The 25,258-nt window shown below is 34.1% G+C and overlaps 1 protein-coding gene across 1 annotated transcript in view; it reads left to right on the forward strand.

The window, feature by feature from the left end:
• The window catches only part of LOC139703647 (serine protease inhibitor Kazal-type 5-like), a 30,416-nt gene extending 14,835 nt beyond the window's left edge, over positions 1-15,581 (forward strand). Inside the window, 9 exon segments of the mRNA XM_071607124.1 lie at positions 78-205; positions 1,450-1,531; positions 2,604-2,731; positions 3,443-3,515; positions 3,852-3,979; positions 6,631-6,679; positions 13,758-13,885; positions 15,045-15,117; positions 15,450-15,581. Coding sequence (XP_071463225.1) covers positions 78-205; positions 1,450-1,531; positions 2,604-2,731; positions 3,443-3,515; positions 3,852-3,979; positions 6,631-6,679; positions 13,758-13,885; positions 15,045-15,117; positions 15,450-15,581 — 921 coding nt within the window.
• Positions 15,582-25,258: the final 9,677 nt, after the last annotated feature.

Raw genomic sequence — 25,258 nt, forward strand, 5'->3', positions numbered from 1 at the left:
CAATTTCTTTGAATAAACAGCATACAAAATTTACAAATAGAGACCTATGTCTAAAGTATCTCATTTTCATTATTCAGAAACAATGCAGTGAATATCGAGATCATGCAAAGAAGGGGATACTTTTCTGTACCAGAGAAAATGACCCTGTCCATGGTCTAGATGGAAAAATGCACGGCAACCTGTGCTCCATGTGCCAAGCCTTCTTGTGAGTATCGAGTTTTAGAATGTCACATGGTGCCCTAGTATAGCCAGTTTGTTGCATAGATAGGAAACCATGGTGCAAGATTGGAGAGTTGGAAGGGTCACAAGCACAATGCTGCAGTAGAGCTGAAAGTAAGTGCTCAGAGTCATTTTTAAGTTGCCTTGTTTTCTCTGACGTTCACTCTCTTAGCACTGGAACCTCCTGACAAATGTAAACTTATAAAAATCTTAGTTGCTGCTTTGTTACTGAAGCTTCATAGGTGAACCTATTTGACAAAATAGGCACCTCATTTTCCATGGGGGTTGGAGTCAAAAGTTAGCACTGATAGAAATTGAATGGAATTGCCAAACTTCTCTAAAATTATCTTAAACATTACTTTATATACTCTGACATTTTTAGTAAGTGAGAACTAGCAGTTTCCTTTTACTATTTAGAATAGTTCTTACTTTATTTGGTTATGCTCAGACTAAGTATTAGACTATATCTAGATTATAAAAAAGCTATATTTAACTTTTTGTTCTGGTTAATAGCCATGTACAGCTGAAATACCATCAGGTAACTGTGCATACCATACAATTGCATTGTACAAAACAAATTTAGGGTCATTTGGTTTATCAATGTGTGGAAATCATGATTTTTTTTTTACCGGTTGGTATCATCTTTTGGCTTTTACATAAAATAGCTATGAATAAACACTGCATTTAAGTTTAACTGAAACCCACTGTCTACATGATGTGTAGATGGACCATGGTCTTGAGGGAGGATACTTTGGTTGCAGTCACATCCTGAAAATAGAGATAGCCAAGGCCTTTCTGCCTCTCATCCTTTCTGAGAAACAAGAAACAAGAGAATGAATCAGTGAACTTGGTTAAAGCTGCTTTCCACCTCCAGATGTTATATCGCCATTATTCTAATTCTGATATCTATCTTCTTTGTGAACCTTGATGATCTTTTTCTCACCATATGCAAGAAGGATAATTTACAGAAAACAAGTTTTCCAGATACACTATTTCCATCTTTCTTTTAATGTTAAGTAGCAACTATGAAGAAGTCATTATACCAAACTGGAGGTATTATACCAAACCTGAGGCTGCTTTGTTGCTTCTTTTTGATATGTCATGATAGAGGGAAAGGGATGCTCCTCCTTAAGAGGGAGGAAAGATCAGTGGTGCAGGCATGCAAAAAAAAAAAAAAAATCAGCACGTGTTTGCTCTTAATGGATCTCTTCTATTTTCTTTTTCATTCAGCCAACAAGAAGCTGAAGAAAAGAAAAAGGCTGAAGCCCAAGCAAGAAACAAAAGAGGATCTGAAAAAGCACCTTCATATGAAGTGAGTGGGATCCATCTAACAAATCCTCCTCTAACTGAACACCTCAAAGAAACTATCAGAAAATCCCAACCCTTCAATCCCAGATAGCATTGAGTTGAATGCAGTGGGATATTGTGCTGTTCTTGGATCTTCAGAGACTAACTTGTCAACTATAAAGAACTTCTTGGAGTCAATAATTGAGTTCCAGTTCTAGTTTCAACCTTTCCAGATAGAGGCTTTTAGCTATTGCTAAGTACTGTCCAGAAAAACTGTACATGTGCAATTTCTCCAGATGAATACCTGAAATTTCATATCTGAGTCGAAATAAAAGTTCCCTGATTCTATAAAAGACATGGATTTTACCTCTGAAATATTACAGTATTCATTAGATGAATGATCAGCACAACCTGTTGTAATGATGAGTGTTGCTTAATTCTCTCTCTAGATTCTGTCCTTTCTCTTATCCTCCTCTTATCCAAACATTAACTTAATACAGTAAAAGTAATATTGCAAAATGTAAATCAGGTCATAATACTGCTCTACTTAACCCACAGACACTCCTTATCAGCTACAGGGTACAGTTTAGTCTCATGCCTCTCTCTTAATTTGCTTTTTTACCTCCATTCAGAAATCCACTTTCCACTATGTGCTATATAATTTTGCATGTGTGTCTCTTGGCTTCTTTTATTTTCACAATGTAGTGCACATATTCTAAAGTTCATTTTTTTAACCTAGGAAAATGCTACTTTTGACAGACTTACTTAAATTTTTCTTGACATCTTTCCTGGTTTCCACCATCAAATTCCATGATCCCAGACATTTAGTTGTCAGATATATTGTACCTGTATATTTTCATTTATTTTATTCTGTTCAGTTTATGGTAGGGTTTGCTTGGGTACCTCTTATATCATATTGTGATGTTCTATTATTTCTTATGTGTGGCCATTTCTTAGAAAATGATATTTTGTTATTGTTGTTGACTTAAATTTTACATTTATGAGAAATATAATTAAACTCCTGGGCTTATCAAAATATAACACTAATTTAGGCCAATGTAGATGTTTGAATTAACTTCCTTCCCATACCATGGCAGGATCTTTGCAGTGAATATCGACAGTTGGTGAGGGATGGGAGACTCCCCTGCACCAGAGAGAATGACCCCATTCAGGGCCCAGATGGGAAAATGCATGGCAACACCTGCTCCATGTGTCAGGCCTTCTTGTAAGTAGAGTCACAGCCTAGTTGCCCTCTCTGCTTCCTTTTATGTTCAATTTGGAGAGGAACTACTTCTGTAGGGAACTATAAGAATTAAAACATATTTGAAGAAACTGCCTCATTGGAGAAACATATAAAAACCATGTCCTTACACTTAGACCAGGGAAGAGTCACAGTTTTGAAAGATCCAAGAAGTGAAACAGGACTTTTCTAGGTTGCCTCCACGGATGCAATTGAGGCCAGTGAGCCAGTGGGTGAAAGCTCTGGAAGACAGGGTCCAGCTCAATGCCAGGAAGAACTTCCCAACAGTTTGATGATTCCAAAAATGGAATGACTTACCATTGAGTGTCAAGGATGATATAGGTAAAGGCATTAAATGACAGATTAAAGCAAATGACGGTCATCATAGATATAGTCCTAAGCACTGGAAGTTTAGAAAACCCTCTCTGAACCAGGGTCTAAATTCTTCACTTGCACTTACAATTCTGTCCTTGGACAAATTAGGCACTCTGTCTGTTTTCTTATTAGAAAAAAATGGGTTAAAGTAATAGTTTTAATACCTAAAGTCATGCCTATTTCATAGTATGAGCACAGACTTAGGCACACAGTAAGAATTTAATACATGTTAATTAACTGTCAAATTTTGTCTGAGATTATTTTCAATCTGAAAGTTCTCTGATTCTTTCTCATATCTTTTCTTCAACCATTCTCATTTAGCCAAGCAGAAGAAGAGGAAAAGAAAAAGAGGGAAAGTACGTCAAGAAATAAAAGACAAACTGCTTCCTTTGAGGTGAGCTACCCTTTCCAATAAGTCAGAGGCATATGGACCTGGGGATGCACACGTGGCATTAGAGAACACATGAATTCCCTGAAACCCTATGAAACCTTTGTACAGCTGTTGTTTTCATGTATTTGCATCTGTGCATGTACAGATGTGATTTTCTTGCTTGAGGATCCATTGATAGTATCGCTTAAAAATATCCATGCCTTCAAATTGAGAAGTATTCTAAAATAGGCCAACAGTTGACCTCCAGTTTAAAAAAATAAAAGGCTAAATTTCACTCAATCTTGAAATCAGATCTAAATTTTGTTTAACACCTCCAACTTTCCTCCTTGATTTCTTTAGAAGTTATGTAGTGAGTACCGCAAATCCTGGAAGAATGGACAACTTATTTGCACCAGAGAGAATGACCCCATTCAGGGCCCAGATGGGAAAATGCATGGCAACACCTGCTCCATGTGTCAGGCCTTCTTGTGAGTAGAGCATTGCCAGGGAGCTTGGGAAATGCTTTGGGAAAACTGTTTTAATGGAAATAATGCACTTTCTTCTTCAATGTAGAATTCAGTTTGAATGTCATATTTAAAAGTACCAAAAAATCGTAACAGCAAATGGAGAACTTTCAGACTATAAGTGCATAAGAGATACAGCATAAGCAAGATGTAAAAGTGAACTAGTGTGTGATCTTATTTATATAAGACATCTCAAATATCAAACTTACAGAAGTAGACAAGCCCGGGGTGGGGAAGAATGGGGGTTGGGAATGAGGAAATCTCAACTAAAAGGTCTGATTTCAATTAAGAGGCATACTTTTTGAGAACTTTTGCACAATATGGAGTGTAGTTAATATGTATTTCAAAAGAGCTAAAAGAGTACATTTTAAATATTCTAATCACAGAGAAATAAATATATGAGGTGATTATGTTTCTTAGACTGATTTAATCATTCCACATGTATATCTATATAAAAATATCACATTATCTTCATAAATAGAAATTATTTGTCAATTAAAATAATTTTTCAAAAAAGAGATGCAGAATGGTATTTTATAAGGCATTTCAGAAGTAATCTATAATTTCCTATCCAGATTAGAGAGTATATATGACAATCATACTAATTATTTTCAGCTCTCTGAAATATTATTAGTCAAACTAAGAAAATACATGATATTACAGGTAAAGTATCATTGTAATATATAGAAATTTTATGAGATTTTTTTCTTTTGCTCACTATTTTTCTTCCCACTCATTCTGTGTGAATTTAGGGAATAGAACTAAAATGGATAAGAGGTATAGAGAGGAAGATTTGAGTTTAACATGAATAATAACATAAAGATAATGACTTAAGGATTATGATTTCCATGTGTAAAGTCAGTTACCTATTTTATGGAACCTGAAGTTTGACTGTGAAATAAGTGAAATGATATGAACCCTTAAGCAAGAATCTATAATTTCCGAAACTCATTTTTTGACAAAAAGTGTTTAACAATTTAATTTCTCGGCAGATATTTGGTTATTCAGTCTTCTCTGTTGGGGCCAGTATAATTCATCAGATTTCTCCCATAATGTTAGAGCCATTGAACTCTAAAAATCTTTTCGATTTGAAAAGTCAATACGATGATGACTTAGGTATCATAATAAGCATTTATTGAATAGATGAAATTGGCTGGTATGTGATAATATTTGCCATGTAGTCTCATAATATCTTCATCATAATCATATGAAATAGGTTCTATATTGTCACAAGTTACAGATGAAAAGACGAAGGCCCAGTGAAGTTGAGAATGGCAGAAAATCAGCTGAGGTTATGTTCCATGTTGGTAAAGAAAATTATAACATGCTTCTCACTGTAGTGTAGACAGGACATAATCTCTTATCAAGGCTTTACCAACTACTGGTGATATATTTGCCTATTCATAGGTTTATTTCAATCTATTTTTCTTTTCCTCTACAATCACTTTTCAAAGACAAGGAAATAATTCTGCCACCTAGTGGTCAGTTCAGTGGCCTTTTCTGATCATTCCTCATTAAAATATTTAGTCAACTTGGATATGTTTAGATCAGTTTTCACATAAAGAAGTATGAAAATCTCACATTTTAAACCTATTTTAATAAATACAATAAATACAAAAATTCTCCAATAAATACTAAAATCTCTATTCAAAAACACTTTTATCACCCATATTTTGTCAATATGCTAACAAAGGTTACTGAGTTTCTTGATCTTTTTTCCTCCATTGTCATTTTTTGCACTTTTTCATACCATGTGAAAATAATCTTTTCATCTTTTAAAAATGTTTTAATTTGATGGATGGTCAAATTTTGTATTGATCAGAATACATTAAAACATTTTAACAAATTATGCATTTTTTTTCTCTATACAGCAGGATTTGTTTGTGTCATATACCAGCTATGCTATAGGTCCAACAACTAAATTCAGTTTGCAACACTAGTAATTGTCTAACATAGAAAGATGTATTGTTCTCACTTAATTTTATCATATGCTTATTTTTGGAATGTTTACTTACAATGATGACATTGCTGATGATATCAGTCCCTTATATCATTTATGCTAATCACTGCATAAATCACTGCATATGATGTAAGAGTTACTATTCTAGTGACTTTATATGTACCAACTCATTTAATACTCCAAACATTCCTATGAGAAAGGTATTCTTATTACCTGTCCTATACATCTATTGCCTCTTCATTTAAAAACAAGGAAGGCATAGGGAGACTAAGGTGCATCTCATTCTCCTTGGATGATCTCATTCCAGAGTATTTCCCCTTTAGCCACTCTGCTCTACTGCTGCCCAAACCAAATATTACCGCTTTATAAAAGTGACCACAGAAGCAAATCAGAGAGTATTATTGCAGTGCACATGCTGGGAAGTTAAATGGATTACTCATTGATAAAGGGACTTCCTCTTGCACACTATTGCCTTGAGGTGTGGTGAACATTTCTAGTTCATTATAAATAAAAGGACAAAGTACTATGGGTGGATCTTGAGAATAGACAAAGCAATGGATTATCAGTCTATGAATCAGTCTATGAATGTGAAAGGTCTGCTCTCCTGGAATAAGATCCATTTCTTCTCTCTCTCTTTTTTTCCCATCCCTTGTAGTAAACAAGAAGAAAAAGGAAAAGCAAAAGATAAAAGGGAAGCTGCAAAGGTAATTTTCTCAGAAATGCTGATTCTGTGCCTTGGCAATTTTTCTTTACAGTAACATTCTAGTTATCTCATTATCATAAATTGTTTCTGTTTGTTTCATGTCTGAAATAAACTAAGAAAACTCTTATCCTTTAAAAAAAGAAAGATAAGTCTTTATGAAATTTTTCTAATACCAATTTTCCTTCATAATTATTCAAATTTTGAGGTTCATTTTTATAAAAAAAATGAGTATTCAAAGGTTAGAGGGAGACCTAAACCCCAAACTGATAACAATGTCCTAAGTAAGAATGGTGAAGTGACCTTAAAACCATTCACAGACATTGACTCCTATAGCAGCAACAGAGAGAATAACACAGAGACTGTAGACAGCACACCTATCAGGGTCCTCAATATAGATCATGTCCATACCTTCACAGAATTGTGAAGCCTAGAAGAGCAATAACAGAGAATGTACTCCATATACACTGCTGCATACAACATATCTGACCCACTGGACGGACCCCACTATTGTGAGATCTACAGAGAAAGTGGGATCCTCAAGCACTAACACAATAAAGTGTCAAGATACACTATCACCACAGAAACAATAAGGAATCTATGCTACAAAACCCCCTTGGAAATATATTCATAATAACATGATGCTCTGGAACATTTCATCAAGAGAGAGCGATGCCCTAAAGGGGCCTTCACATAATAGTGGAAGAGAAATCCATCCCAACAGATGCACAAATACCAACTTAGGAATATAAGAATTATGGAAATGAAACAAAACAAGAGAATGTGTCGCCATAAGGCTCACAATTCACCAGTAACTTATTCCAAAGATTGAGTGGATGAAACAGAAGATAAAGAATTTAAAGAATGATTATAAAAGTGACCAATGAAACAGAGAACACAGAAAATTGTGTGAAAAAAAATAAGGAAACAAATATAGGATATAAATGAGAAATTCAGTTAAGAAATAGAAATATTGACAAAGACCCGAATAGATATCTTAGAAATGAAAGGCACAATCAATGAAATAAAAAAAAATCAGTTGAAAGTCTCTTCAACAGATTAGACCAGGTAGAAGACAGAATCTCAGTTTGAAGACAAGTTGGCTGACTTTGAATATACAGATAAAATTACAAAAACAGGATGGTGGGAAGATGGCAGAATAGATGAAGTCCTGTTTCTGGCTGTTCTGTGGCATGAAATGAAGAAAGCAGACAGGCAGCTTCTCCACAAGGTCTCTCCTAGACGGAATACAACATCTCAGAGAGTATGAGAAGACCCCTATACAGTGGATTCTCACAGAAATCACCAGTGCTGGGACCACCAGTGCAGAAATCAGAGCCTCTGCGCTCAAGTAAGTCTCTGGACTCTGGATCCAAAGCCTGCAGTTCTAGCAGCACGACTCACCAGCAGCTTAGCAGAACCAACTATCACCACCTCTGCAGAACTCCAGACTGCACTCTGCTCCCATGCAGGTCACTCTGCTGCTACCTATCCAAGCACAAGGCCATCGCCCAGCTCCCCCCACATCACCAGACACCCTTGCACTGGAAGCAGTCCAACTCCATGTTGGAAAACCTTCCTCAGCATTTTGTAATGGGTGTGGGTATCAGATTGGTTCGCCATTTGAGCAGGTACCTGATTTCCAATCCACGCCCCTCCCCAGTGCTGATAACTCAGCACAGTGGCCACCTAATACAAACACAGCTCTCAGTTGGACAGGAGTGCAGTGTGACCAGGGCGCCGCCCACCTGGTGTGAGCTTGGGGGTGAGAGGTCCTATCTATTCTCCTGCTACTAACCCTCTTCACTAGATTTCTCCTTCACATTTCCTAAGATATATTAACTGTCTACCCTCACATCTTTTCCCCTCAGCATATCGTCCTATGCCTGACCCTCAGTTCATTTTCCACTAGCAGAAACTGTAAACCATTTTATGAAACTACTGATGATATTTTAAATAATAATTGAATCCAACATTTCTGGACATTGAGACTAAACTGTAAATGTCTTAATAACAACAATTTGTTCATAGGTGATGTACTGTTGATATTGAAATCAGTTAACATTGTTCTTCCCCACAAAGGAGAGATCTTGGAATCCTACAAGAGCACTACAAATCTCCCACAATAAACAAAAGTTAAAACAATAACACACCAGATCCACAGAGCTGCAAAGAAAGACACATGAGCAACATAAAAAGGGAAGAAAGTACCACAAACAAATCAAAACAACATATCATTAGAAGCATTGGCAACTACAGCATAAAAATTGACAGAGAAAGATTTCAGGATATACATGGTTAAAATGTTTTGGGATTTCAAAGAAGACATAAGAAAACAAATACAGGCAGTGAAAGCTACATAAACAATTGCAAGAAGCAAAAGATCACCTCAAATGGGAGAGGTTAAAAAAAACAGAAATACTTGAAATGAAAGAAATAATAAACCAAATAAAAACCTCAAATTAAAGCATTATCAACAGAGTAGACCACTTAGAAGACCATATACTATGTCACAAAGCAACTCTTAGCAAATACACAAAAGTAGAAATACTACCATGCATTTTATCAGATCATAATGGAATGAAATTGGAAATCAACGACAAAATAAAAAATAAAAATTTCTCCATTACCTTGAGACTAAACAATGTGCTACTGAATCAACAATGGGTCACAGAAGACATCAAGGAGGAGATTTAAAAATTCTTAGAGGTAAATGAGAACATAGACACAACATATCGAAATCTCTGGGACACAATGAAAGCAGTGCTAAGAGGAAAATTCATTGCATGGAGTTTATTCCTTAAAAGAAGAAAAAGTCAACAAATAAATGACCTTACACTACATCTCAAAGCCCTAGAAAAAGAAGAAAAAATCAGCAAAAGCAGTAGAAAGCAAGAAATAATTAAAATTAGAGCCAAAATCAATAAAAATGAAACAATAAATAATTGAAAAAATTGATAAAACTATTTATTGAAAAAATAAATAAAATTGACAGACCCTTAGCCATGCAAATGAAGAGAAGGATCGAGAGAACTCAAATTACCAGCATACGTGATGAAAAAGGTAATATCACAACAGACACTACAGAAATACAGAGGATAATTAGAAATTATTTTGAAATCTTATTCTCCAATAAAATAGAAGATATTGAAGGCATTGATAAAATTCTTAAGTCATACGATTTGCCCAGATTGAGTCAGGAAGATATACACAATTTAAACAGACCAATTTCAAGTGAGGAAATAGAAGAAGCCATCAGAAGCTTACCAACCAAGAAAATCCCAGGACTGGATGGATACACAGCTGAGTTCTACAAGACCTTTAAAGAAGAACCAATACTTTTCAATTTATTTCAGGAAATAGAAAAAGAGGCAGTAATTCCAAACTCATTCTATGAGGCCAATATCACCCCATCCCAAAACCAGGCAAAGACACATCAAAGAAAGAAAACTTCAGACCAATATCTCTAATTAACATAGATGCAAATTTCTCAATAAAATTCTGGCAAATAGAATTAAAAAGCATATCAAAGGATTGTGCATTATGATCAAGTGGGATTCATCCCAGGGATGCAAGGTTGGTTCAACATACGGAAATCAATAAATGTATTTCATCATGTCAATAGACTTAAAGATAAGAATCATATGATCATCTCAATAGATGCAGAAAAAAGCATTTGACAAAATAAAGCATGGCTTTATGTTCAAAACACTAGAAAAACTAGGAATAACAGAAACATATCTCAACATTGTAAAGGCTATCTACGCTAAGCCTCAGGCCAGCATCATTCTAAACAGAGAAAAATTGAAAGCGTTCCCTCTAAAAACTTGAACAAGACAGGGATGCCCTCTTTCACCACTTCTATTCAACATAGTTCTTGAAACACTGGCCAGAGCAATTAGACAGACTAAAGAAATAAAAGGGATATGTATAGGAAAAGAAGAACTTAAATTAGTACTATTTGCTGATGATATGATTCTATACCTAGAAGACCCAAAAAAATTTTCACCAGAAAACTTCTAGAACTAATAAATGAATTCAGCAAAGTAGCAGGATATAAAATCAACACCCATAAATCAAAGGCATTTCTGTGTATCAGTGACAAATCCTCTGAGAAGGAAATGAGGAAAACTGCCCCATTCACAATAAGATTTAAAAAAAAAAAGATACTTGGGAATTGACTTAACGAAGGAAGAGAAAGATCTATACAATGAAAACTACAGAATCCTAAAGAGAGAAATCAAAGAAGACTTTAGAAGATGGAAAGATCTACCTTACTCTTGGATAGGCAGAATTGATATTATCAAAATAACCATAGGACCAAAAGCACTATACAGATTTAATGCAATTCTGATCAAAATACCAATGACATTCCTCATAGAAATAGAAAAGGCAATCTTGGAATTCATCTGGAAAAATAAGAGACCCAGAATAGCTAAAGCAATCCTTTTTAGGAAGAATGAAGCAGGTGGCATCACTACACCAGAACTTAAACTATACTCACAGCAATAGTAACAAAAATAGCATGATACTGGCACCAAAACAGGTTTGTAGACCAATGGTACAGAATAGAGGACACAGAGACTAACCCACAAAATTACAACTATCTTATATTACACAAAGGTGCCAAAATATGCACTGAAGAAAAGATAGCATCTTTGACAAATGGTGCTAGGAAAACTAGAAATCCATATGAAACAAAATTAAATTAAACCCATATCTCTCACTATGCACAAAACTGAACTCAAAATGGATCAAGGACCTAGAAATTAAACCAGAGACTCTGCTTCTAATAGAAGAAAAAGTGGGCCCTAATCTTCATCATGTGGGATTAGGCCACAACTTTGTTAATAAGACTCTTATAGCACAAGAATTTAAACCAAGAATCAATAAATAGGATGGAATCAAACTAAAAAGTTTCTTCTCAGCAAAAGAAACAATCTGTGAGGTGAATAGAGTGCCTACATCCTGGGAGCAAATTTTTACCCCTCACACATCAGATAGAGCACTAATCTCTAGGGTATATAAAGAACTCAAAAAGTTAAGTACTGAAAAAATAAATAACCCAATCAACAAATGGGCCAAGGACCAGAACAGACACTTCTCAGAAGTGGATATACAATCAATCAACAAATATATGAAAAAATGTTCATCATGTCTAAGAATCAGAGAAATGCAAATCAAAACTAGTCTAAGATATCTCACTCCAGTCAGAATGGCAGCTATTATGAAGACAAACAACAATAAGTGTTGGCAAGGATATGGGGAAAAAGGCACACTCATACATTTCTGGTGGGACTGCAAATTGGTGCAGCCAATATAGAAAGCAGTATGAAGATTCCTTGGAAATCTGGGAATGGAACCACCATTTGACCCCAGCTATTCCTCTCCTCAGACTATATCCAAAGGACTTAAAAACAGCATACTATAGGGACATAGCCACATCAATGTTTATAGCAGCACGATTCACAATAGCTAAACTGTGGAGCCAACCTATATGCCCTTCAGTGGATGAATGGATAAAAAAAATGTGGCATATATACACAATGGAATTTTACTCAGCAATAAAAGACAATAAAATCATGGCATTTTCAGGTAAATGTATGGTATTGGAGAAGATAATGCTAAGTGAAGTTAGCCAAGCCCCCCAAAACAAATGCCGAATGTTTTCTCTGATATAAGGAGGCTAACTCATAGTGGGGTAGTAAGGGAGAGCATGGGAGGAATAGACGGATTTCAGATAGGGAAGAGGGGTGGGAGGGAAAAGGAGGAGGCAAGGGATTAGCAAGGGCGATGGAATGTGATGGACAGCATTATCCAAACTACATGTATGAAGACATGAATTGGGTGTCAACTTACAAACCGAGATATGAAAATTGTGGTATATATGTGTAATAAGAATTATAATGCAAAAAAGTACATGTATAAAGACATGAATTGCAGTGAACGTACTTGATATACAAAGATATGAAAAGTTGTGCTCTATATGTGTAATAAGAATTGTGATGCATTCCACTGTCGTGTATTTAAAAAAAAATCAATTAAGTAAGAAAAATTAAAACAATAGATAAGAAGCTGTGATTAGGTACATAACTCTGGGACAATATTAAGAAACCAAACTTAAGAATAATTGGCATTCAAGAAGGAGTGGAAATTCAGACAATTGGCATTAATTACCTTTCCAGTGAAATAATAGCAGAAAACTTTTCTGAATCTTGGGAATGAGACGGACATCTATATACGGGAAGCACTTAGAACCCAAAATAAACAAGCTTGTTGGTTTCATACAGTAACCTTATATGCAATTTGCCTTTAATTGTATTTTTAAAGAACAACTACAAAAGTTGAACCTAACCATTAGTTAGGAAAAGTTGATACCAACTCTTTTTTAATAACTATGTTTTTGTTAGCTACAAGTGTTTCTTATCAGTAATTTAAAACTAAAAATCTGTTTCATCTATTATATCTGATCATTTTCCAAGGCCTCTTTGATATTCCCAATGTTCCTCACCCTTTTTCTCCTTCTCTCCTCTCCTATTGTACTCTCCTGATTTAAATCCTCATTCCCCATCCCTGGACAGGGATTCACTCTAGGAAAGATGTTGCTTTCTCCAGGGATCATACTTTTTCTGCTCACATCTATAAAGATGAGCATGCTTGTTTTTCCTCTTCTTGGCTTGCTAAAGACAAATCTTGACTCAGCAATTCTCTCTCACCTCTAGGAAGGCTTCCCTGTAGGCCTATTGACTCTCCTCACCATGTTTTTTTATAACTCTTACAGATAGATTGAAATATACGTCATGACACAAACATGCATGTTTTCTGTTGAACTCTGCCCAACTCATCAGCCTGATTCTGCACCATAATTACAGGCATCCTCAGGAGGATGATGGTTATGGTTACAGATCTGATGTAACACCAGGGCAATTTTGAGTGTATGACTGGATCTTTGTACTTCTTTACTGATTTATTGCTATATGTCATAACTTTTCCTGACTTTGTCTATACTGCCATGCATGGCTTGTTCCTCATAGGTAGAAAGGATAGAAAACTGACCTGAGAAAATATTTTCTTCATTCTAGGAAATCTGCAGCGAATTCCGGAACTACGTGAGAAATGGACTGCTCATATGCACCAGGGAGCATAACCCCGTTTTTGGCCCAGATGGCCAAATTCATGGAAACAAGTGTTCCATGTGTTCTAGTGTGTTGTAGGTATCCACCCCAGCTCTCCCTCTGACTCTCTTCATCACTGTTCACTTTGAGCCTCAGATTCCTCCTATATCTGTAGTATATCTACCGTGGACTGTCAACTAGAAAATCTTACAAACACATGGAAAAGAAATTAAGTACTACTGAAGCACACAGTGACAGTGTTATTCTCAAACCAGTCTTCCTTCTATCTTCTAATTAAGTCAAAGGAAAAGACTCCCTTTAGTGTTGATATGTTTTTAACACTTGACACTCTTTATTTATGACAAAAAGTGGGCAGAAGTTTCATGGTCTGGATTGCATGTTCTCTTTGGTCTCTCTTCCTCCTCTGGTGTATTACCACTCTGTGAGTATATTCAGATGTGGGTTAAGGTAATCCAGTTGAATAGACATGTGTGGGGCTGAGACATAAAGACTATTATAATAACCTGAATAAGACAGAGAAGTGGAATAGAGAGGACACATCTAGCCTTTCAGGGAAAGTGCTAGACACAGGTGAAATGCACACTTTGAAAAGTGTATTAGTGTGGCAGGAAACCCCTAAGAGTCAGGTTCATGTGCCAGATTTGTACTGAAATGTTAAGTCAGGTCAGAGCTTGCTAGGCCTTTCTGTTGCTTCGTGCTATGGATAAATCTGAGGGCTGGAGCTCCACTGTGTGGGGCATTAGAGAAGCTGAGTTTTATCAATTCTAATTCCTTCCTTGTTAGACTGCCAATTCCCTCTTGAACATCACTCTAAAATAAATGTGGAGAAAAATATTTAAATGTATGTTTAAAGAAACAACAACAACAACAAAAAATAGTCTCCATTTACAGAGGTCTTACCTTAAGTGTATGCAGGTAATTTCTTAAAAGGACAGATTGACAGCATGAAGCATTAGATTAAATAGTGACTGGGAGGAAGATAAATCAGGATTTTTTCCTCTCATCTATTCCATTTGGTTATGCTGTGGTAATAACCAGAGGTGGTAAATACTTTCAATGTCTAGCATGACATGCTAAATGATGTCGTGCCTATTTCATAGTTTGAACACCGGCTTAGGCACACAGTAAGAATTTAATCCATGTTAATTAACTTCAAATTTTGTCTGAGATTACTTCCAATCTGAAAATTCTCTGATTCTTTCTCATATCTTTTCTTCAACCACTCTCATTTAGCCAAGCAGAAGAAGAGGAAAAGAAAAAGAAGGAAATTATTTCAAGAAATAAAAGACAATCTGCTTCCTTTGAGGTGAGCTGCCCTTTCTAATAAGTCAGAGGTATATGGACCTGGGGATGTACATGTCACATTCAGGGAACACGTGAATTCCCTGAAACTCTATGAAACATTTGTACAGCTGTTGTTTTGATGTGTTTGCATCTGTGCATGTACAGATGTGATTTTCTTGCTTGAGGATCCATTGACACTTAAAAATATCCATGCCTTCAAAGTTGAGAAGTATCCTAAAATAGGCCAAGAGTTGACCTCCAGTTTAAAAAATAAAAGGCTAAATTTCACTCATTCTTGCAAATCAGATCTAAACTTTGTTTAACACCTCCAACTTTCCTCCTTGATTTCTTTAGAAGTTATGTAGTGAATACCGCAAATCCTGGAAGAATGGACAACTTATTTGCACCAGAGAGAATGACCCCATTCGAGGCCCAGGTGGGAAAATGCATGGCAACACCTGCTCCATGTGTCAGGCCTTCTTGTGAGTAGAGCATTGCCAGGGAGCATAGGAAATGCTCTGGGAAATTCTTTTTAATGAAAATAATGCATTTTCTTCTTCAATGTAGAATTCAGTTTGAATGTCATATTTAAAAGTACCAAAAAATCATAAAAGCAAATGGAAAACTTTCAGACTATAAGTGCATAAGAGATACAGCATAAGCAAGATGTAAAAGTGAACTAGTGTGTGATCTGATACATACATATATATATATATATATATATATATATATATATTTATGTGTGTGTATATGTATATATATGTATAATATTGTTATAAGGAGCTTACCTTCTGATAGAAAAAAATACATACAACAATTTTACATGATAGTGCTATAAAAACCAAACTAAACAATATGATAGTGCCTAGAATAGTGATGGTTTTAACTTTCAACATGCAAGAAATATATTAGAATATCATTTACCAAAATGAGTAATCTACAAGAATGAAAACACAGGGCTGGGATTGTGGCTTAGTGGTATAGTGCTTGCCTGGCATGTGTGAGGCACTGGGTTCAATTCTCAGCACCACATATAAATAAATTAATAAAATAAAGATCCATCAACATCTAAAAAATATTTTAAAAAAAGAATGAAAGCACAGTTCTTTCAGAAAAATCACACTCTCATGTGTAGGCACATTGCACACACACCTGCAAGACCTTTTGTAACCATGATGTTGAGACTCCTAAAGAAGGGAAAGGAGGTTATCTAAAGTCAGAATGATGATGAAAGCACTGAGTGCTAACTATATGTCAGGCACTGTGCTAAATGGATTATTTCATTTAATCCTCACAACAATGGCCTATGAAACATACCATTATTATCCCCCTTTATAGATAAACTATCTCAGAATGAAACTTGTAAAAGTTCACTTTGGCAGAGATGGGATCCAAACCCTGGATGTACTTGTGTTCATGTGCTGTAGTGTCCATCCACTACTCACATGTTTTGTGAGCTTCCATTGGTACATTGAGAAATATTGTGTATCAATGACAAAATTAACCTAGAAATGTAAACTAAATTGTTGTACATCAAGATCATTTAATACTCAAATCTATATTCTGATTTCCCAGCTTGTCCATCAATATTTTTGTTATACCAATGCTTCTATGCTATTAATAGATCTATACTAACCATCTATTATCTCTCTCTCTTTCTTTCTTTGTCTTGCTTTCCAATGCTGGGGACAGAACCCAGGTACTTGTGCATACTAGGCAAGTGTTCTACTACTGAGCTACAACCCCAACCTTATTCTTTATTTTTAAATATATTTTCTATGACTATCTCATTATTCTTATTAGGCATTCATTTGTTGTGAGTATAAACTATTTTGAGATTTGTTTCGTTGCTGGTTTTGTGTGTGTGTGTGTGTGTTTGTTCGCGCGCATTGGACGGTACAGGGTGTGTGTGTTTGCTGGGGATGGAACAAAGGTCATTGTCTGTGCAAGCTAAGTACACATTCTACCACGGAGCTATGTCCCCAGTCCCATTTTGAGATTTTTTAATATTTCATTTCAGCCTCAAGAAGGATTTTTACAATTTGGAATTTAATTTTAAAGCTTACATTTGCCATTATTCTTAAGAAAAAAAAAAAAAGAAGATCCTAATATTGAACTTTCTAACTGATATGGTGTTAAGTCAGTTTGAGGTGGCTAAGGGAACAAAGCACCATGCAACCTGCTCGCAGACGAAAGAACAACCAATCAGGTGCCCACAAACAAGCAGTGATGGTGTCTCAACCACCTGTCAATCAGCGGGGTCTCCTGATGAATCCTGGAAGGACATGGATCTCAGCAAGATCCCCCGACCAACCCCAGGAGGACAAAGGACTCTAAAAATCTCCATTTCCTGTCCCAAGCCCTCCCTTCCTGCTCTAAGCCCAGTAAAATTCCAATCCAGCTGAGCCTGGCCACGATTCCCTGGTACCCACTGTGTTGGGCTGGAGCACCTTGCCCAGAAGCGAATCTCAATAAAGCCTTTTTCAGCAGCTTTAAAAGAAAAAAAGAAAGGTCTTTCTTCAAAGGTGACATTTGAGGGAAGATGAGATTAATGAGAAGTCAACCGTCAGAGGACTAAAGGAAGAACATTCTAGGTACAGAAAACATGGACAAGAATTCATAGAGATGACTGGATTATTTTGCTTAAGGGGCAGAAATAACTGTGGGTAGAGCATAAAAGAGCAATCCAGACAGATCAAAGTAATTAACTTGGGACAATTAGTGCTCTTTCCCTTCACCAAAAAATTAATGGCAATACTAGATCTCAGGTGTTGCGGGGGGCGGGGGGGGGGGGTGCAAATCAAAAGTCCAGCTGGGCGGCCATGAGAACAGGTGCAAGCATTTAATACTCCACGTCCTTCCTCTCCATAGTCCACGGGTTGGTGAATCACAGACTACAGAAAACACCACTTCCTAATGCTGACAACTTCTGGGAGCTCGCAGATGCATCCTGACCCAGAAGAGCAAACTGGAGTGGGAGGCAGTGGTTCCAGAATCTTCAGTTTAGGCCTTATCCCTTGTCTTATGCTTACACGCACCAGGAACTTGACATTGAACATTGTCTAACTCACTTTAGCAGGAAAAGGTAGCTAAACTCATTATGAAAACTTAACAGTAAAAATGTATGTAAAATAATGAATTGGATTTTTTTTTACCCAATACATATATGATTACACAACTGGTGTAATTCTACATCATGTACAACCAGAAAAATGAGAAGTTATACTCCATTTATGTATAATGTGTCAAAATGCATTCTTTTGTCATGTATAACTAATTAGAACAAATTTTAAAAATATATGTATATCTCAGTAAAACAACATAAAAGAAATTCAGTACATTAAACAGCATGTATCAACTAAAGCAAAATTGTTGGAATGGATAGAAAAATAATGCATCAAAAGCATTACTATGATTTAGAGAGATAAAAAAATATAACAGCAATATGAAACAAGAGAATAGAAGTTATAAAGGAAGAAAAAAGTGGCATATTTTCAATTAGAAAATATTTTAAATAATATATAATATAAGGAATAAAAATTATATAGCTAAAATAGATGAATTTGCAAACCAGAGGAATGGATCAAGGTACTCTACTAAAAGGCAATGGAAGTAGAAAACTAATTTAAAATAGAAGAGAAAATCTAAAGAACATAAGGAATTAAATTAGAAGTCCTGCAGGTAAAAGCATCTCAACAAATAGAAAAAAAATTTTAGAGGTAATGACAAAAATAAAAGATAAAGAGAACTAAATAGCCATAGCAACTAATCACTAAACTCTTGTTAAAAACAAAATTGTGGAGGTTTACAGGGTGTTTTCAGAAACTAAACTGAGAAAAGGTAACATATTAGGAGAGAAAGTAAAGATAGCAGTAACAACAGACACAGATATAAGCAATAGTAAATAACTGAAAATATGGATTTTGGTTCAAGGTAGTTATAACAAGAATAAAACTAAATAGTTACATTCAAATCAGAACCAAAGAAAACTAAGAAAGAGTAATCTACTTTAAAAATAAGTTTTAGAAATTAGTGCAGTAACTGGGGGTGGGATGTAGTTCAGTGGCAAAGTGACTTGCTGGCACTTGAGAAGCCCTGGGTTGGAATCCCAGTACCAATAAATTTTTAAAAATAATAATAAGAAGAAGAAGAATTAGTGCAGTAACTGAAAATATGAAAAACTGTGGGACACAAGACCTACTATAACAGAGTGACAATAAATGTAAATGGGTTAAGCCCACAAAATAAAAGACAATTAGAGCTTTGGGGATGTGGCTCAGCGGTAGAGTGTTTGTCTAGCATGCATGAGGCCCTGAGTTTGATCCTAAGCACCAAAAAAGTGGTGCTTAGGATCAAATAATATAAAATTAAATAAAAGGCTATTCATAGTGGATTTTTAAAAATAGAATCAAATCATGTTTGATCACAAGAGAAAAAGTTTAAAAGCTCACAAATATTAAAAAAAAAATAAGAAAAATAATGACAGATACAGCAATATTAAAACTTAAAAATAGACTTCAGTCAAAATGTATCATAAGTGACAAAGAACAGTACATGAAGTAAAAGAGAACAAGAAGGTATATCACAATAATGACTCTAATCCATCTAGATTAAAGGAATCAATAATACAGGCAAGTAATAGCAGTGGAGAAACAACCAATTAGAGATTTTAAAATATACTTCTCAGATGCTGATACATTAAAGAAAACAATTATTAAAGTTTATTCCATTTTTATAGAAAATAATACTCAAGAAGCAGAAAATAATTTTTTTCTAGAATAACATTTTTTCTGAAACATTTATAAAATAATAGTTGTTAGGCAACAAAGAAAATCTTAAGAAATCCCAAGTGATCAATATCAGAGTCTCTATTCTCTTACCAAATTTTCCTAATATTAAAAGCTGGTGAAAAGTTTAAAAAGTGCTACATATGTTAAAATTAAATAATGTATTAATAAATTTGAGGGAGAGAGGATTAAGAAATGTTTGTTAAATAATGATGAATGGAAACATTCTATGTAAAAATCCTGAGATTGATGGAAATATCTTTAAATACTCTTGTCATAAAATAGAAAAAAAATAAAGCACTAAGTATTTCTCAACCCATTCTAAATGAGCAAAGTAAACGTAATTTGGAAAATAAATATAACAGTAAAGATTGTTTTAAAAGGCTGACAGAACAGGTTTCTAATAGGATGGATAAACGAGAAAAAGAAGCCAGGCGTGGTGGCTCAAAATTGTAATCTCAGCTGCTAGGGATGCTGTGGCAGGATGCTCCCAAGTTTGAGGCCAGCCTCAGACAACAGCAAGACCATCTCACAAAAGAAAAACTAAAAAGGGCTGAGGAAGTAGCTCAGGGGTAGAGGGCCCTAGATTCCGTACCCTGTATGCATGCGTTCACATGCACGCATTTGTGCACACACGCACACACACACACACACAAAAAAAAAAAAACATGAAATAACTAAGACTAACCATATAAAAAATGAGATATAAATACAACGACAGCATATTACAGCTATATGCTAATATATTTGAAAACCAAAATGAATACATGACTACAAAAAAGTATAAAATTCTGAGTGGTTCAATGAAGAGAAAATTTGAATAGATCAATAAGAATCCAATTGATATACTGATGTGAGATATTTCCTTTGTAATATAACCAAGTCTGGAATACTCCCCAATCTATTTTTTTTTTTTTTGAAGTTAGGAAAATTTGTATCTACTGATAATAATTTTCAAGTTACTACAAAATCAAAGTGTGTGAACTGAATACGATTTTAAACTGCTTTATCCATACCTTTAAGTTCACACATTTTAAGTACACAATTTGATAATTTTTAAGTTTACTTACAGAGTTGTATAACCAGTTTTAGAATATTTCCATCACCTCAAGAAATTCTCCTGTGCCGTTTACAGATAACTCCCAGTTCCCAGCTCCTGCTTTAGATAACCATAGAACTTTTCTCTGACTGTATAAATGTGCCTTTTCTAGACATTTTATATAAATCAAATTGGAAAATGTAATTGTTTAATTTCAGATTCTTTCACTTTGCAAAATGTTTCTAAGATTCAACCATATTATAACAGGGTCAGGAGCACATTCCTTTTTATTGCAGAATAATATTACATTGCATAAGTATGGTTCATTTTATTTTTCCATTCTCTAGTCGACATTTGGACATTTGAATTGATTTCAGTTTTCCACTATACTTGAGAGCATTATGTTAAGCTAAATAAGCCAAACTCAGAATTTCAAGGGTTGTATATTTTCTCTCATATGTGAAAGCTAAAGAGAAAAAAATAATGGTGTGGGAGAATCTAACCAAAATAGAAGGAAGACCAATAGAGTAGAGGAAGGGGAGGTATTAGGGAATGAAACTGACCAAAATATATTTATACATTGTGAGCTTATACAAATATGTGATAACGAATCCCATGGTTATGTATAGTGATAACTTATCAATTTTTTTAAAAAACTTGCTACTTAGTAGTCACATGTCTGACTGGGTAGACACACATTCTCAGAAACTTTACTGGGTTCATAGGACTGAGTTTTATGGGTAATGTGGTAAATCCATGTTTAAAATGAAACATAAGGTAGGGATCTAAATATTTTATCATGTACATTCAATTTTCATAGCATTTAGTTATGTTGACATGTTGCACACATATTAATTGATCTTAATTAATTGACTTAATTAAAGTTAAGGAATCTCAATTCTGTTCCATTGATCTTTATGCCTCTTCTTTTAATAATAACACATCACTGGGCACACCTGCTTTATAGTAAGTTTTGAATTCATTTACTTAGTGTCCTAACATTTTTATATGAGTACTAGGATTAATCTGTCAGTTTCTATTTTTTAACAACCTACTTGGATTTTGATAAATACATATTGAATTATTAGGTTTTGGAAGAATAGAAATCCCAACAATAGTAACTTTTTCATCTATGAAGATATAGTGCCTCATCATTTACAGTCATGTATCACTTAATGACAGGATGTTCTGAGAAATGCACCATTAGGTGATTTCATCATTGTGAGCACACTAGAGTATAATTACACAAACCTAGATAGTACAACCTATTACATAGCTAAGATGTATTATTTATGTTATATATCATAGCCTATTGCTCCTGGGACCACAATGAACAAAACAACAGAAGGTTAAATCAGCACAAAAGAAAATGAGGCAATCAGGAGCCATGGTCAAAAAGGACTTTTGAGTTTTCTGCCTTTGAAACATGGCATACTGTTTTATACTAGCCTCTTTTTATGAGTAGAAGGACTACCCTCTAAAATAATGATAAAAAATGGTATATTAAGTTCATAAACCAGTAACATACTTGTCGATCAAGTATGCACATAATTATTTATGCACAATTTATGTGACTTTTCTAGGACAGGCAGCATAGTAGGTTTGTTTACACCTTACCACCACAAACGTGAATGATGTTTTGGATTATGGTGTTATAATCACTATAATCAGGTTAGTGATATGATATCACTAAAGACAAAAATGATAGAAACTTTTGAGCTTTGTTATGATCTTATGAGATCACTATTATATATATCATCATTGACCCAAACATTGTAATGTGGTGATGAGTGTACTGAAATATTTTATATCTCACATAATATAAGCCTTTCACTTACTTTGTTAAATTTATTTCTATATATTTTAGTTTCTTATGAGTAGAATTAATAATAATTTGATCTTGGATTTTTTCCTTGCTAGTATATAGAAATACAATCAACTTTGTAATTTTTATTTTATTCACAGAAGCCTTGCTAAACTCATTTATTAGTTCTAGTGACTTTTCTTTTGGGGGGATCCTTATGACTCTCTGTATATACTATCACTTTTCTGCAATTAAAAAGTCATTTCCAATCACTATTTAATTAAGTAATTTTGTCTTATACTGGCTAAAATCTCAGCTCAATGTTGAATAGAAGTGTTAAAAGTAAACTACTCTTTCTTCTCAATCTTAAGGGCAAAAGCATTCACTCTCAGACCATTAGGTAAGATGTTAGTTGTAGATTTTCACAGATACTCTTCATAGAGAAAATTAACTTCTACAAGTAGTTTACTGTGTGAGTTTTTAATCTTTTATGAGTGTTAGGTTTTGCCAAAATCATGTCTCAACATTTATTGACTTGATCATATGATTTTCCCTTTATTTTATCAATATGGTGTATTAGAATAACATTTTGAAGATAATTTTCACTTGTTTGTGGTTTTATTCTCACTTTGTGGATTTAATTTGCTAAATTTCTCTGTCTGTGTTTATGAGGGATATTTTCTGGAGATTTCAAATGATATCTTCATCTGTATTTTGTATCAGAATAAAGTTGACCTCACGGAATGAGCTGTTTAGTGTCTCCTCCCTCTCTTTTTCCTGAATGCATCTCTGAAGAACTGGTATTGTTTCTTCTGTCAGAATTTGATGAAAATCACCAGTGAAATCATCTGGGCCTGGGTTGTCCTTTGATTTATTACCAATACAATTTCTTTACTTGCTTTGGTCTATTCTGTTTTTCTACTTATTCTTGGTCAGTTTTTAAGAACATATTTCTTAAAAAATTTTCCATTTTATACAAGCAACTAATTTGATGGCATTTATTGATGCCTACTATTCAATTACTGATTTTGACAATTTTTGTCTTCTCTTTTTACTTTGACCAATTTAGCTAAAGAGTTTTTTTTTCTTTTTTATGACTTTGTTCATCTTTTCAAAGAAACAACTTCTTTTTTACTAATACTTTCTATTATTTCTTTGTATTTTATTAATTTCTTCTTTAATTTTTATATGCCCTACTTTCTGCTAACTTTGACTTTTGTCCACTCTCTTTTTCTTAGTTTTTCAAAGTGGATATTTAAATTATGACTTTGATTCCTTCCTTCTTTTCTGGTTTAGACATTTAAAGTACTAGATACTGCTTTAGATAAATTCTTTGTTCTGAATTGTTCTTGGTTGTTTTTTTTTTTTTTTCCATTCAGTTCAAATTATTTTCTAATTTCTATCATTAACTTTTTTGGTTCATTAGTTATTTAGAAAAACACTGCACAATTTCTAAATATTTGGGGTATTTCTCTAATTCATTTTTCTTGCTGGTTTTAAATTCAATTTTGTTGTCATAAAACAACATATTTGTATAAATTTAAGTCTTTCAAATTTGAGAAGTTTGTATCATAGATATGTATATATGATAGTTAACAAGAATATTCTTGAAGAATATCTTTGCAAATTGAAAGGAATGCCCATTTTTTTCAGTCATTGGAGAAATACTTTTTCAATTTCAGTTTAGGTTGACTTAGTTGACACTACTGTTAAAATACTTTAAATATTTGGCCATATTTTGTCTAGTAGTTCCAGCAATTTTAGAGAGTAGAGAATTGAAATTTCCAACTACTTTTGTTAAATTGTCAGTTTCTTCTTTGAGAAATGGCATTTTTTAAAAAAATTGTGAGCTACTCTTATTAGATGTATACATATTTATAATGTATATCTTCTGGGGTATTGACACTTTTAAAATTATGAAATGTCCCTATTTGTCTCTAATAATGTCTATTTTATCTGATATTAATATAGCATATCCTGCGTTCTGACGCCTGCATTTGGCATATTATACTTTTATCCTTTCAAATTTTTGTGTTTTTGAATCTAAGATGAGTCTATTGGAACAGCTTATGTATTTTTATATCAATTGTCAATCTTTGCCTTTTTATTGGTAGATTTAAACCATTTACATTTAACATATTTATTTATATGGATGCATTTACAGTTTCTATTTGCCTTAAAACTGCTCTTGTTCTTTTTGCTTCTCTATTACCTCATTTTTTTTAGTTTAAATACTTTTAGTGTGCCTTGTTATTGTTTCTGCTGATTCTATATACTTATTAGATATCTTTTCTTCTTGGTAGTTACTCTAGTAATTGCAATATAAATACTAATTTGTTGTAATCTATTTCAGATTGATATTTAATTCTGGTAAAATATATAATTTTTCCCAATATAACTCTATTTCTCCATTCCCATTTGTATATTGCTGTGTATATCTACAACCCAACAAAAAAGAATTAGAGTTGTTACTTTTAACAATATAAAATCTTTAAAATAAATCAGGAAAAATAAGAAAAATGTATTTATATAG

The sequence above is a fragment of the Marmota flaviventris genome (assembly GCF_047511675.1).
Source record: "Marmota flaviventris isolate mMarFla1 chromosome 5 unlocalized genomic scaffold, mMarFla1.hap1 SUPER_5_unloc_1, whole genome shotgun sequence".
Lineage (NCBI taxonomy): Eukaryota > Metazoa > Chordata > Mammalia > Rodentia > Sciuridae > Marmota > Marmota flaviventris.